The following is a 15,842-nucleotide window of genomic DNA, read 5'->3' as shown; positions in this document are numbered from 1 at the left end:
AGCAAATCTTTTACGAGCTCGCAGGCACGTATACACTATAAATCTCAGGGTGCATATTGTATTACTTATATTGATGTTTTTTGTATACGTTATGTAAAGATACGTACATGTTCACACAAATTCCACATTTGTCCTCGTATAGACATTGTTTATCGTCTTCAATTGTTGTTATCATCATTGATAATTATCTTGAGATCGATGACAAGCATGGAAAATGCCGCCCTTTTCATACTTTATATTTCATACTATACTGATGTTTGCGCACCGTGTTTTTTTTTGTTTGTTTGTTTTTGTAGCCATCATGGAACATTAATGCATTGTTTTTTGCACAATCTGGGAATATCGGACAATGGTCGGTCATGTCTCTTATAATGTGTGATATCATTAATATCTGCACTAATCTCGATCACATGTGGTATATACCTTTACAATTGCAAAGTTTATTTCAACCTTTCCCTTCTGGAAAGAACACAGCTTCCCACAGTGTGAAACACAATGTGAAACACAGTGTGAAGACATTGTGAACACAGTGTGAAATCTCTTCACTCTGTTAAATTCTAGTGTTTTAACAGTATGACTACATTGTGAATCACCAATTCACAGTGTGAAACAGAACATTACTACGCATGTGAATACCCTGTGAAAAACCACATCACAGTGTGAAATAATCTTCACACTGTTAAATTCGAGCGTTTTCACACAGTCGACTACGTGAACAGTATGAACACACTGTGGGACACTGTGTTCTTTCCAGCAGAGTTGAACTCACTACAGAGATTGATTGTAGGTCTCAAACCAATTCAGTTGACAAGGTCTTCGGACAGGGACCTGTTACTTGCGGATAGAACGCTTTAGCTCTCTTTTCCTTGTTTACTCCGATTTGTTTGACCTTGTCCTTGGTGTGTTGATGGAAATGACCTAGACTTAAACAGACTGAAAAACAATTGCAAATTTCTCAATATCATATAAACATATTTATAAATTCATAATCTGGAAAAAATGCCTTTCTTGGTGGTTGTTGCTTCCTTATAATTGAGGATAACATTGTTTGTTTGTTTTTTAAGAAACAAGACGATCTATGATAATGACAACAAAAGAACCCAAACGAAATGAATGTAAATAGAAGGTGACACGAAAGGGAACATATCGTATCGTACACCTGAATACTTTCGTTGTACAGCATTCCTCACAAATGATGAAATATTCTTGTTCTATATTGTTGCACATATGAACATCATTTTAAAAGTTCGGCCATGATCCATGTGGGAACTTACTAACATAAAATGGGTACTTTGGAAAGAAAGAAAAACATAACAAATAACCAAACAAGCACAAGTGATTTATAAAACCTTCTACACTATGGGAAGCGTAATAGATGACCGAAAAAAGGCAAAATAACCCGCAACACACATACAAGATGCATAGATATGCATTCATGTAAAATCACACTCCCATCGAGACAGGGAGAGAGAGTAGAGGATAATGATGATGATGATGATGATGATGATGATGATAATGATGATGATAATGATGATGATGATGATGATGATGATAGTAAGAAAGAAGACGACAAAGCAGAAGAAGGCAACGAAGAAAAAGAAGAAGGGAGGAGAGAAGAAGGAGAAGGAAAAGAAAAAGGACACTATAGCATTAAATTCAGACACTTAATCTTGCATTAGTCACACATTTCAGGCCTGAATGATTTCCCTATGTTCATACAGACAAAATATGGACACTTAACCCTACAGAGAAGTTCCCACTGCCGGCAAACGTGATTAGCGTCAAATGACTTCACGCCCACACCACACCTTGGCATTTTTTGTTGATCTCATGCTTTTTCTTTTGTTCCTAACTGACACCAGGTATGGAAGTACTTTTTGCGTACCCTTAACTTCCATGTTTTGGAAAACGACAGGTGTTCTAGTGTTCGTTTTTGTTTCCTTGTATACATATTATATACACGCCGTGTTCTCTTTTGTGTGATGTTTGATTATTCTGGTTTAGTTTCCTGACAGTTCTTCAAGTGAGAAAACTCCCTCGCATTTCTTCGCCAACCAACATAACACAAATACACACCCCCACACATACACTCACATTATGCGTGTGTGTATTCTTATGTATAAACTCCTATAGCACAAATGATTAAAAAAAAACTATACCTCAATTGATTTAATTATCATCATTTACTATCATTTTATCGATATTATATAACATGCCGAGCATAATTTGCGTTGTAATTGGTTAGATTGCATCACGTGATCGTGCATAAATTCGGTATAGTGCACGGTCGTGCACTATACCGTAACACTTAGCGCGCCTATACGCTGTGCTTGTCCACGCAGAGATTCGCAGCGGGGAAAGGTAGGACCAGGCCAAGCCTTTCCGCGTATTCACGCGTAGAGCACAGGACGCAGAAAGTACACAGTTTATACACAATAAATTGCTCATCAAAAACGCTAACCGGTACGCGGTTGTACGTTAATAAGATTTTCGCTACACTCTGCGCGCACGAAATCCGTAGCAGAGTCTAGATCTAGTATGGTAAGGGTACCACCTATCGGCAGGGTACCTTGAAATCGGCACCCTGCGTATCGTGGTTGTTTACGTATAGAACGAAAAAGGTACCGTGCCATTAGCTATCAAAACAATAAAAACGAAGAAACGAAAATCAAACTCATGAACAAACTAACAAATCAAACTAAACACGTTTCACTAACACATCCGCTCAGTAACGACGCATGACTGTGAAATTCACGTGTATTACCTATGGATGGAGGGGGTGCCGATCGTGAGGTACCCTTTCACGCCGCGCCAAGAAAATGCATCGCATGCACTAAAATTGCGTTATTTTACAACCGAGATTCAGAATCAACAGGACGGTCACGAGATTCGAGACTGCAGTATTTACAGCATATTTGAGGAAAAACTTTGGCGAATTTGTTTCATATTTTTGGAATAAACGAGCTGCAGATCCTTAGGGTGCCGATAGGTGGTAACCACAACCACAAGGCCTATAGACCTACGGAATATTCATGTAGATCGAGGGATCTATTTACTGTACAAGTAGTGCATGCTCTATATAATGATGCACCAGTACTGGAATATAGAACTCCAAACACTAAATCATTCCTTGTGCAGTTCTATTTCACTTCGGCCTGCAAACTCTGTGAAAGAAAACGGCACTCGGTATAATTCAGCATTTGCCGTTTTATAGTCCAGTATAGTGCATGCTAGAGCATATAATTATATATATATATATATATATATATATATATATATATATATATATATAATGCGCTCTCACACAGATGATAAAAGCCACCTCAGTTTATTTATCCACCACCGACAAAACATCTGTTCCCAGAATTCCTTTCCTGACAAACAGGAAGCGGAGCCACGGATGGCCTGGTTGGTTGGTCTTCGGTGGCAATGATATGAAGCTCATAAAATCAAAACGTGTCCAAAAGCAGCGGTTAACTCGCTCTTATAGTGTCATTCAAAACTCACAGGTTTGTCTGCATCGCCTAAGACACGGATATCTACATGAGCACGTTAGCGTTCTTCGATGCAGAAGCAGAAGTTAAAGACAATGGCTCTGTAGGGAATGTATGGATTAAACGGCGCGAAATGTATAAGTTCACTCTGGATTGCGGACCATTGTGAGACATTGAAAATTATTGCGTTGCAGTGTCCTGATGTGTGGCAACGAGCAAGACAATGACAAAATCAAGAAACGAAACCAAACAAAAACTTGCACAGAGAGATAAGCAAGTCAAGACTCAATACTTTATACGCAATAGGGTTCTTTTTTCTACCTCACATGCCTAAAGATATCGTCAATCTTCAGCATAAGTAGAGAGCAGAAAAAAGGGTGGAAATATGTCCGTTTTGTCTACGTCCCAGTGATGAAAGAATTAAGTGTTGAGGAAAAACTAAGTATGGCTTATTCCACGAGTTCTAGGCCGATTTATTATGTGCTGTGAAACGGTCAATTGTAATACACGTGACGACGCATTCTAATAATGCGCCAGCCCAACATGATATTCATATCCACTGTGGCATAGTGGATAAGACTCCCGACTCCCAATCGGAGGACCCGAGTTCGAATCCCGCCCAGTTCTTACGTCCTTTTTCAAGATGTTTTTACCCACTGTATCACTCTCGACCCAGAGGTGTATAAATTGGTACTGTATGGCAACGCCAGGGTGATAATAATAGCAGGGCCCTCTGGCAGAGCAGTGGCAACACTGAAGAGGCTATTCTGGGTAAATAAGACCTTATCATTATCATTGTTATTATATACCAGCACTTATTACAGTTACTTACTTACAGTTATTTTTTCTTTTTCTCTCTTTCCCTCTCTCCCTCCCTTTCTCTCTCTCTCTCTCTCTCTCTCTCTCTCTCTCTCGTTCCCGCTAAAGTTCATCTGACATGGTTCCTCCTGGTTATACAATATATCAACATGAGTCAGTACATTTTATTTCTGTAAAATGCGGTTGATGATAAAGCCATGTTTTGTTCACGAATTGTAAAAAGTGCGATAAGCTAATCAGGCCGCAACAGATCTCTCTCTCTCTCACACACACACACACACACACATACACACACACACACACACACACACACACACACACCAAATTGATCAAATATGTAATATCCGAGGCTTTAGTAGATCTTGGGTCCTACCCCTGTTGGCGAGTTGACTTGCTACCATTGTTCATCTTGATTAGATCTACAAGGGCTGAAGGGACTTACCTGGATAAGATTGGGTAATAGTATATATAGGCTTAATGGTAGGGCCTTCTGCAAAATGCCTACCCCGGAGAACAGGAAAACTAACTCTATGTATCTATGCATGTCAACATAGTAGATTCTGTTGATACATGTATTTTTTCCAGTTTTAGTTACATATCGACCACTTTCATTTCTATCATTGTCGACATTCTTGCTGTGTCGTCCATTCTTTTGATTCGTTCTTTGAGAGCTGAAGGTCGGGAAACGTATCCTTGGCCGCTTCCTTTGCTTCAAATCAACAAGGTGACATGATTTACGAAAGTTTTGTTGTCACTGTAGGCCACGGGTGGTTTTCTATGGCTCTTCTGTGTGATATGCGAGTTTCCTTCATAATCATAGATCGCGCTTCCCAGCCCCCCCCCCCCCTTTCATCTCTATGTATAGGCCGGTAGGTGATGAAACGTACTACACTCGCGAATGACTGCGTGTCTGCATCACAGCTTGTAAAGATTTCCTTCGTGTCCCCCCCCCCCGTTCGAGACTACACCATTTCTTTCTTAACCCTGTACTATGACTTTTATTTTCTAAATCTGTTGCCTTGACGGCAAGTCTGTCTCTTTTGTATGTTGTATGTCGACAGAACTCACAATGCGTCCGCGACGAAAACACCTTTCGTTTTCTAGCGGGACTCGACGACATGGCACGCACTTCTGGCTCATTGCTTCGGCTCGGAAAAGAGCCAAAACCACATTGGCATTTGCCACAATGTTTCCTCTACTCTTTGACTAAATGTAACTTCATCAAACTTAAAACATGAAAACCCATTCTCCTCACACATTCAACTTTTGCAGACTCCATAGTAATAAATACGAAAGTGATATCATAGGACGCTGAACACCGTTTAATTGACTAATTGACAAAGGTCAATACATTTATCTCCTTTATTCAAATTCATGATTTTCTTCCGTCGAGATGTTTTCATTGCAACTGATGTCAATCAGTTGCAATTTTTCTCCTTTGTCTTCCCCTACCAACGATCAAACATCTACAAAATGACACATACTCTCGTCAGAATGCACTCATGAATATCTAAGAGTGGCATTATTTCGGCAGCGATCATTCAACATGATACTCTGAATTTTCTTCGCTACAGAGTGTCCCGCGGGTCATTTCGGAGCTGGTTGTCTGCAGACTTGCCACTGTCAGAACGGCGGCCTCTGCGACCCCTACGTTGGCTGCCAGTGCGTCGGTGACTGGACCGGGCCAACTTGCGAGATTAAGAGTAAGCTCATAGTGAAATTTTTTAAGTTTGAAAGTTTTCAAAAGCCTGGCTGTTTGGAAGTTGAAAATTGTGAATGGTTGAAAGTTTGAGAGTTGAAAATGTGAATGTTCGAAAGCTTGAAGTCAGAGAGCTCCATGGTTTAACTGTTTGCTTGTTAGTTTGAATGTTAAAAGTTGACACTTTAGAGTTTAAAAATGTACGAGTTTGACTGTTCAAGATTTTAAAGGTTTGTTTGAATATTTGAAAGTTGGTCTTTGAAAGTTAGATTAGTTGGCTAGTTTCAGAATTTGACTTTTGAGATTTAGTTTAAGGTATTTGATTTGATTTTATTAATTTATGGTTAAAAACTTGAATGTTTGAAAGTTGACACTTTATAATTTGAAATTTTATAAGTTTAACTGTTTACGATTTAAAAGATCGATTATTCAAATGTTTGAAAGTTGGTCTTTTGAAAGTTAGATTACTTGACAAGTTTCAGAGTTTTACGATTACGGTTAAAAAGCATAAGATCTTCAAAGTTTATCTATACTTCCACAAGCATTCAAGGAATTTGACAATCATAATTATGTTATGCCTGTGTCTGCTGCCAGAATAACTGCAGTAATAGCAATCAGAAATTTGAACTGACAACACAGATAACAATACCAACTGGAAATGTTGTCAACACTCCATTAATTAATTTCAAGGTGGGGAAAACGTGCGAATTTCAAGCTCCACAACTTTCCAATTTTACTGAAACTCTTGTCGTTCTGTCTGTCAGGTTGTTATCTGTGTTTTGGAGACAACTTGATGTCTCGGAAGATGAGAAATGGTTTGAACAGCATGTGGTGACTTACTAATTGTGGTCAGAGGAATATAGTTAATGCGCGCTTTTGACATACAATGTGCTCACAATTGAACTATTCGTTTCGTACGTCAGCTTTTGATTCCAATCAAAGTGCAAATCCACAAAGTTTTCAAATCTACTTTCAAATGCAGAAAAAAAAAAGCCGAGAACGGTTGAATGTTTCATAAAAATCGGACATACATTATAGATGATGAATGGCGGGGGAGAGAATATACCGAATGTTCCACCCGAAGGATTTGAAATGCTATTGAGGGACTTATAGTCTCCCGAAATAGCTTTCAAACCCTGAGGGTGGAACATTTGGTACATGTTCCCGACAACAAAAGTCATCATCTGTAATATTATATGGGTTAGTCAAATACGTCAACGTCAACCACCCCCAGCACAGCGCACTCGATCGCTCGCGCAGACCCAAATTCACTGTGCGCACGGGTCCTTCTGTCATTTGTTACGTGCAAATGTTTTCCCATGGGAGAACATTACAAAAATGTTCTCCCACGGGCGAACATAACCAATGTTCTTCCATCACGTGACTGTGTTTAGCCAATCACTAACCGGTATTTGACTAACCCATTTGATATAACGAAGTTTGAATGTCTCGTCCTTCACAAAACAATGGTCATTGCTTATAATCAAACAAGCAGATTAGATGAATCCTTGAGTCTTCGCCTTATAAACCTCAAGTCGACCACTAACCCCCCTTTTATGAAAGTTTCGTATAGATACCATTGCTTAAAAGCTAACAAATAAAAGTAAATCAAAATTAATTGTATCATTCACATCAAGCCATTACAGAGTTGTAATAATGATCACTTTAAAGCTGATGTACTTGTAGTTGATTGATGACAGACACGGCACACACACACACACACACACACACACAAACACACACAATAAATAGAGTGAGTTTATAATCACGAAGACATAGATAAATCAGAAAACAAGAAGAATCTTGCTTTATGAACTCTCAACCAATGTCGCAACGTAGACAACCAAGACCTCAGTGACAATTTGCTGAATAAATCAGCACGTCACATGTTGGGTGGTTTTCGTTTTTGTTTTTTTTTTTCAACAAGAGTTGATCACATCTCCAGTCTAGAGCACTATAGTCCGGGTTGGGCAACGTTAAAGGGAAGTAATGACAAGGATATGCAATCTAGACACAATGAAAAACTAACCTGCAACCAAAAATTGAGCGTTACTCATGGAATTGATGATCATCTAATTAACAACACCGTGCATCAGGCAGTAAGGAAACCCGATTTTCCACGTCTTTTCTTGTTTTTTCACTTACCAGTACCACATGAGATCACTAGTACGCCTGTTATAAGCTTGTGCCCGCTGACTGGCAAATCGATTCATCCCGAGGGTAGGTAGGAATCGAAATCGCAGCCGACTGAGCTTTTCTGTCTGTTGGCGGGCGGGAGAGCGGGCGTATAGCAGCGCTCTGCTCTTCCAGGGCACCAAAAATACATCTCTTCCCAAAAGTCGATCACTTGGGCAGGGATGGCTGCAAAAATAAGCAAACGGGAGCTCAATGTGCACAACCAGAACTATTAAAGTCAAGTGCCAAATATAGTGCACAGAGCATGTAATCAAACTGCGTTCGTGTAACCATGGACCTTGGTACAGCAAGACAAGAGAACGACAGCTTTGTTGCCCTGTAGGGTGGCAAAAAAGGGTCAGAAATAAATATACACAAGTTGACAAAAGCGACTGAAGAACAAAGAGACACGGATAAACTATTATGTATGTATACATATATATATATATATATATATATATATATATATATATATATATATATATATAATGTAGAGAGAGAAAAAAGGAGTATCGGAGAGTAAAAGCATTTCTCTGACAAGTCACAAGACAAGATCACAGTGTCTTCTGCATGGAATGGTAAACAATCAGTGGGTCTAAGTAGCGTTTGTTTGTTTGTTTGTTTGTTCGTTTGTTTGTTTGTTCATTTCCATCTGAAAGAGATGGCTGGATAGCCCCTCCATGGGGTCCAGTTGAATGTGAGGTGTGACCACTTCACCGGGTTTAACACCCTGCTCTTTGCGATGAATGAATGAAGCGGGATCTTTTACGTGCATGAGTTGTTACTCTCTCATACACGGGAACTCCATTTTATGTCCTATCCGAGGGACAGAGTGTTTTGCCTCTTGCTAGAGAGAGAGTTGGTATCCTCAGAGAGTTGCCAAAAATGATTAAAAAAAACATTTATTGCACATTTTAAATATATTCTGCTATAATCTCTGATATATGATATTTTTGTTTGAAGATCAGCATATCTTTATGAAAAAGTTAAAAGAAAATGACAGCCACATAAACATGACAAAGGGTATACAAGAGGTTAGTGGAACTCTAAGCAAAGCCAGACAATTCAGAAAGTTGTGACAAGTGGAATTCCATGATTGTAAAATCCTTAATTCTATCGCTCCATATATTGTTTGAGAGCAGAATGGAAAAGAATGGCTCAAATTTGTCTCCCTCTGTACAAATGAAATTTTGTAAGATCGCAACTGCTGATCTATACATTTTGATAAGCACGCCGGGAAAAAGGGGAACCAGTGGGAATCGAACCTGTCATCTACTGCTCAGCGGAGTTTGGACACAAAAGCCGGCTACGGAAATGGCAGGAGTACTTTTAACTTTCGACTTCTATGTTTTGTTTAGCTTTTGCCCTTCAACATTCTGTTTCATTTACCTGCCCCTCCCACCCCCTCCCCCCCCCCCCCCTCCACAGCTTGCCCAGACGGACAAACAATCTACGGTTCCTTATGCAGCAATTCATCAGTGTGTAAGAATGGCGGAACGTGCGACCCGTGCGATGGGTGCGTCTGCACGGGCGACTGGGCGGGGCCTACCTGCGAGGATAAGGGTGAGACATTCGCTTAACCCGTTGAGGACTACCCGATTTTGATGTTATCATATCACGCATTTCCCATAGACACCTGCCTGAATATAATGGAGTCTCCAGCGGGCTAAGTATATTGTAACTTCATTATCATTCAGCTGCAGTATACTTCAATCACTGCAATCAGCACCGAACGTTACTAAGTCAATCCGTGGTTATCACGTCAAATAATGTCGCAAGTCCTGATGTATTGTGCTCAGAATCAAATGAAGCAAATCAAATAAACTAGATAGAGGTCTGAAGAAGATGAAGATGTGAAAAAGGAAAATCAGAATCAATGTTCAGCTTCCTATTCTACCCTCTATATAATTCTCTATAATCAGAATATATATGAATAGGCCCTATATGAAAATATATTATCATAATTATGTTGATATTTTGTACCCACAGCTTTCTATTTCAATTCCTCACACACCGTGGCCTTGGTGGAGCAGACTCGAGTTGGAATCGTGTGCGGATGTACCCCAGCTCTTCCTCCACATCTTTGCCCCAGTTTTAGGATATTCGTAAGTGATATAAGCCTAGCTATCACGAATAGATTGTCTTTAAACTAATTTAGAAGAATAATTTGGCAATTCAGAGCGAGATGTCAGAAAACGACATTTAGAGACGTGATATGAAGACACAATTGCCACCTTCAATTCCTGGTGTCGTTGATCCTTGTTTTGATTAAGCTTTACAATTCCATTAATTTCCTCTTCAATGTCTGATCTTGATGGGAATCGTACTATCTAAAAGAAAAAAAAAAAACTCGAGTGAAAATATTCACTCTTGAAGGAGTGAATAAAAAAAAGAGTGTATTTAGAGTGAACTTGGAGTGAATTTTGAGTGAAAATGTTCATTTTCATTCGTTTTAGAGTGACCTCAGGGATCACTCCCAAATCTTCGAGTGATCCCTGAGGTCACTCCAAAATGAGTGAAAATAAACATTTTCACTCAAAATTCACTCCAATTTCACTCTAAATTTACTCTTTTTTTGTACTCACTCCTTCAAGAGTGAATATTTTCACTCGATTTTTGTAGAGAGTACCATACCTTTGCGACTTTCAAGATTGTGGTAGCTATTGCATCTGGGAACGTCTTGACTGAAGTGAAGGCTACATATAGGGAAATACATTGCAAATGTCAAACATTTCTGCATTATCAGAGTCCACAGGTGGGGGGGGGGACTTCTTTTTCATAACGTGTTTGATCACTCTATTACCTCTCTCCTCGCAGCGGGAAAATCCGGACGAGATGCCGTTCGGTACCAACAGGCAGTACGACTTTCCCGACGCCACGTCCCAAAGGCTTTCATTCACCCCGTTCGGTTCCATTGGCGACTGGCAGTTCAGCTGCAGCCCCGAGGGCTTCAGAGACCAGAATCTAAAAATGACCCTCAAGATTAATGTGACAGGTGAGAAAAGTCAAGACAACAAACTCCAGCGGTCGGTAGAGTCTAAAAGTCTTGAAGGAGTCTTACCAAGACAAGAGAAATATCTATCAAGTAGCAATGATCCGTAGTATCATAAGCGAGTTAATGACTGGAACAATTACTATCCGATTGCTGTCTCTTGGAATGTTAGCTCCATGCGTTTTGAAAAAGAACTTATATCTATTCGAAACGTAGACTGTACAAGTATCTTCACAAGGTGATCGGGCAAGCGATAAATTTTCTAGGGCACTATGACGATCTGAGTGAATTGATGAATCATTTATGGGTTGGCGCAAGCTTTAGATATTAAGATTTGGATCTCGGTAACATCAGCTTTTTTATGGAAATACATTTTTCAGCTTTGTAATGTACCCTCCCCCCCCCCCACACACACACACACAAGGAAATAAATGAATGATAAATAAATAAAAGTGGAAAGCAAGACACTAGGACTATAAATCAAAGTGTATCAATCTAATGGGCGGACTTTTGACCCTATGTCTCTCGAAATAAGTAACCGATTACATCAGATTATCTATTCTCCCCATTTGTTCTCCCAGGGGATCCGCCGAGTATAGTGAGCTTTCCCGGAGCGGACGTCAACCGCCACCAGACGGCCTCGATGCAATGCATCGTCGAAGGTCTCACCTACCAGGACGTCAACGTCACTCTCGTCACCCCTGGCGGAGAGGTCATCCGGCCCAGGAACGAGGTCTTTGGCAGCTTCTTCTTCGATGTGGAGGACGTGACAGAGAGCGAGGCGGGAATCTACAGCTGCGTCGCCAACGGCATCACGGGCAGGGCGGAGAGGACTGCGAATTTGTTCGTCAAGGGTAAGGATCATGCTCGGTATATCCAGCATTACGTACAGACGTGACTGGTCCATTATGTTTTTGCACTGAGTAGCGGGGCGGTTGGGCAATTATGTTATCTTTATTTCTCGTGGAGAATGGTGATGTTATACAGTCTCAATTTGATGAAAGCTATAAGTTCTCGCTTTGTTGCTGGTTTTAATCTTAGGGCATGCCGTCCGTATTTCTTTTGTGGAAGTTTATTTCCCGTTTCTGTCTTTCCTTTTAAATCTATCTCAGCAGAAATATTTCATAAGAAAGAAATACAAAACACTTGAGGAAAATTAAATGGATATCCGCCCTAAAGAATGTGTACGTAACATAATATTCTGGATACAACTTCCTGAATACTCCAGGAGACGATACCAAATGATGTACTTGACATCACAACGACTTGATAAACAAGACGAATTAGAAGTGTCAGCGGGAGGCTTCATAACTGTTTGTCTTTCCATGTCTTTCGTCATTCAGTGCCACCTCGGCCCATAAACAGGCCGGTGATTCTGGACTCAGACAGCCGACGTGTCAGTATCAACCTTAACATAGACGTGTACAGCGGCAACGGTCCAATCGAAAGAATAGAGCTCTGGTATAAGCGCGCCGACACTTTGACCGACCCAAGTAGTGTCATCGTGCCGCCAGGTCAGGCCACCGCAGCGGTGCTGGACAGTCTAGTGAGCAACACCAACTACACGGTCTACGTGATTCTCAAACGACCGGGCAACGGCGGCCAGGGAGAGCCAGGTCCGGAAACGACATTTATGGCAACTTGCTCCCGTGAGTGCGATGACTTTCCCCCCACATATTATACGCGTGATACTAGTAATCATTGCTTTTTCTTCGTCGTTTACGAACTCAAAAATTCAGCGTACTCCGATCTTTACAACGGTGACGCTATCATTCTGTGAGCAGATTTATGCTAAGGAACAAAATAGGATTAAACAAGGCATTGTAAGTATGAATCACTGTACAAGGAACATTGGCACTGATATCGTTGCATTATCGTTCATGTGGAAATAACGCTCGTTGACTATGGGACCGGATCTCCGCGTAATTATACGTGACAGTCTTCTTCTTTCTTGTGCTTCGTTTCAGCTCCTACATCTGAATTCGTTTTGACTGCTTCTACCTCGGGTGTTGAGTGGGATAAAATCGGTTTATTTTGGAGGGTAAGTAAAAGAAACCGAATAATAGACAATTGTGTGTGTGTGTGTGTGTACGGTTTAAATATTACATAAGTATGTACGTCTGTGAAGACCATGGATGTAAATCGTAGCTGACTGCCCTGCTGGAACAACACTGAGTGCAGCTGGACAGGCCGATGTGCGAGTGGCAGTCTTCGTCACACAGGTCGCAGTGGTGGATCAGGGAGGTGCACCTCCCTGGGTGGATCGGCACCGTACTGTATTCATAAGTTAAGGCCGTGTCACACTGTTCCGGGCAAGCTACGCGGGCTTGTGGCGAGGAGGCAGTTTCCAGCACGTAGAAGATTTTCAGCGGGCGAACAAGAATGTTTGCAATTTTCATTCATGCCTTGTCATACCGTACGGGGGAACTTCAGCGGCTTGACTTGCGGGGAAACAAATTTACTCCCCGGAGCTCTCCGCAGTTGGTCCGCACCTGACAGTATCTAGCGCGTAGTTGCCCGGAGGTGCTCACGCAAGTCCGATTTAACCGCAGCCAAGTTTTGAGCATGACCAAAACTTTTTCCGGGTGAATCGCGGGAATGCCCGTAGAGGTCCACGCAGAACGCCAGTAGGAGACCCTTAGCGACATTACTTCCCAGGCAATTCCCACGCAGGTACTTCGCAGTCCCGTATGCTGCCAAGATAATGAAATTCTGTGGGATTTCAGCCATTCCAATAGAGGAATTCCTTCACTGAGTTGTCAGCCCCCACGCGACTGGCACAAAGGTCACACAGTATACTCGCAAGTATAACGCGTCCAGCAAGTAAGACACATGCGGTGACTCGCACAAATCCTTTTCCGCCCTCAGGAATGTCCGGTATGCTAGAAAATTCCTACACGTAACAAGCCCGAGTACTAGCTTGCCCGGAAAGGTGTGACAGGGCCTAAACACGGTTGCGGGTAAAAAAATATGCGTGCGCACCTCCGGGCGACTACTTTTGAGATACATGCTAGGTACTGTAAGATTTGTAAGATTTGTAAGATTTGTAAGATTTTATTGACTCTATCGACCCCCTCTCGGGGTATGAGAGTACAAACATATTTACAATATATGAATACAAAAATATAAGTGATAATGTACATGTACGTGTGAAAATAACAGATATAAATAAATATGTTTACAAAACAAGGCGTAAAGGACGTTTAACTACTCTACCACTACGTGTACAAACATTCACATCTACTTTACTTTCTACAAAAATACTGTCTTTCTTCTTTGGTATTGAAGAGAACTGAAACAATAATTCTGACAAATTTGGCTAGTTTTTTTCAAATGGCAAGCATTAGTTGAATTGAATAATTTGGCCATATGTAATGCACTTGGTCTACTGGCCGTGAAGCTACTTGGTAAATACAATAATCTCTCTTTGTTGAAAAAGGGACAAACAAAAATATAATGAAATTCATCCCCTATATCATCGGATGAACAAATAGTACAATGCAATTCATCTGTCAGGCTTGCATCAAACCTGCCCTTATTAACGGGTAATCCATTAGATCTACATCTGAATTTACTTAATGTAATATAATCTTTCTTACACAAGACTTGTAAATACTTCTCTAACATCAAATTATCCTTAAACATTCTATAATTTGTACAGATTCTATTTGACCATGTTGCTGCTCTCCACTCTTGAATAAACATATCAAAAAGTCTAACTTTTGAGGTGTGTGAAATCCATGCAGCACTAAATCCACCCCCTTGTGCTAACCACACATTCCCTAGCCCTGCATAATAAAAAATATTTGCGATAGATGATAATCATTGTGATTTTGACGGGGAGTGTATGTCTCCTTGTAAATGCAGAAGAAATTTGAAAATTGTACATGAGTGTTTGGTTTCTTTTCCCTTGACTAATCTCAACCAGAATCCAATCATTCGACATTTAATGTGGTTCAAAATTACTCCACGTCCAGTTTCACCATAAACCATACAATCAGGAGTACATTTGTTCACAAGCAAAATTTTTCTTAAGAATTTCCTATGGAAAATTTCAATTTGGTCTATGCACTCATAACCCCAGACTTCACAACCATAGAGTAAAACAGGTAAAACAAGATGATCAAATAGGTGGCACTGTGTGTCCACAGAGAGCTGTAACTTTTTAGCCTTGACCAACATGCTATAGAGTGCTTTTCTAGCTTGTGTGACTTGTTTAGAAATTGCCTTTTTAAAACTACCATTATAATTGAATTTAACTCCAAGGTACACAAAGTCATCTACAACCTCGAGTGGATCACCAGCATAAACGAATTCAGGAATTCTTCTAACCTTCCCACGGGAGAAAATAACAATTTTAGTCTTGCTTGCATTTACAGTCAAGCGCCATGTCTGACAATAACTATCTACAGCATCAAGACCTTTTTGCAACTCCTCCGGAGTTTCTGCTAAAATTTTTGTGTCATCTGCATAAAGTAAACAAGAAAGATTTAAAGCTTTTTTGACATTATCAGAATCCAGGTGGTAAGAAATCTCACTTTCCAAATATTTAAGTCCACCATATGAATTTCTTATGTATTCTTGAAAATCATTCAGATAAATGGTAAATAAAAGCGGGGAAAGGTTTTCACCCTGTCGTACACCAATGTTACAAGTAAAAAAC

General features: G+C 40.5%; 1 protein-coding gene across 1 annotated transcript in view; it reads left to right on the top strand.

The window, feature by feature from the left end:
- LOC140237128 (angiopoietin-1 receptor-like) overlaps nucleotides 1-15,842 on the top strand; it is a 61,203-nt gene that overhangs the window by 21,183 nt on the left and 24,178 nt on the right. The window contains exons 6-12 of the mRNA XM_072317071.1: nucleotides 5,888-6,016; nucleotides 9,616-9,750; nucleotides 10,177-10,292; nucleotides 11,005-11,182; nucleotides 11,761-12,033; nucleotides 12,523-12,815; nucleotides 13,119-13,220. Coding sequence (XP_072173172.1) covers nucleotides 5,888-6,016; nucleotides 9,616-9,750; nucleotides 10,177-10,292; nucleotides 11,005-11,182; nucleotides 11,761-12,033; nucleotides 12,523-12,815; nucleotides 13,119-13,220 — 1,226 coding nt within the window. The remainder of the gene's footprint in view (nucleotides 1-5,887; nucleotides 6,017-9,615; nucleotides 9,751-10,176; nucleotides 10,293-11,004; nucleotides 11,183-11,760; nucleotides 12,034-12,522; nucleotides 12,816-13,118; nucleotides 13,221-15,842) is intronic.

The sequence above is a fragment of the Diadema setosum genome, chromosome 13, assembly GCF_964275005.1.
Source record: "Diadema setosum chromosome 13, eeDiaSeto1, whole genome shotgun sequence".
Taxonomy (NCBI): domain Eukaryota; kingdom Metazoa; phylum Echinodermata; class Echinoidea; order Diadematoida; family Diadematidae; genus Diadema; species Diadema setosum.
The sequence above is the reverse complement of the archived record's forward strand: the minus strand, read 5'-3'. Positions and strand labels throughout refer to the sequence as shown.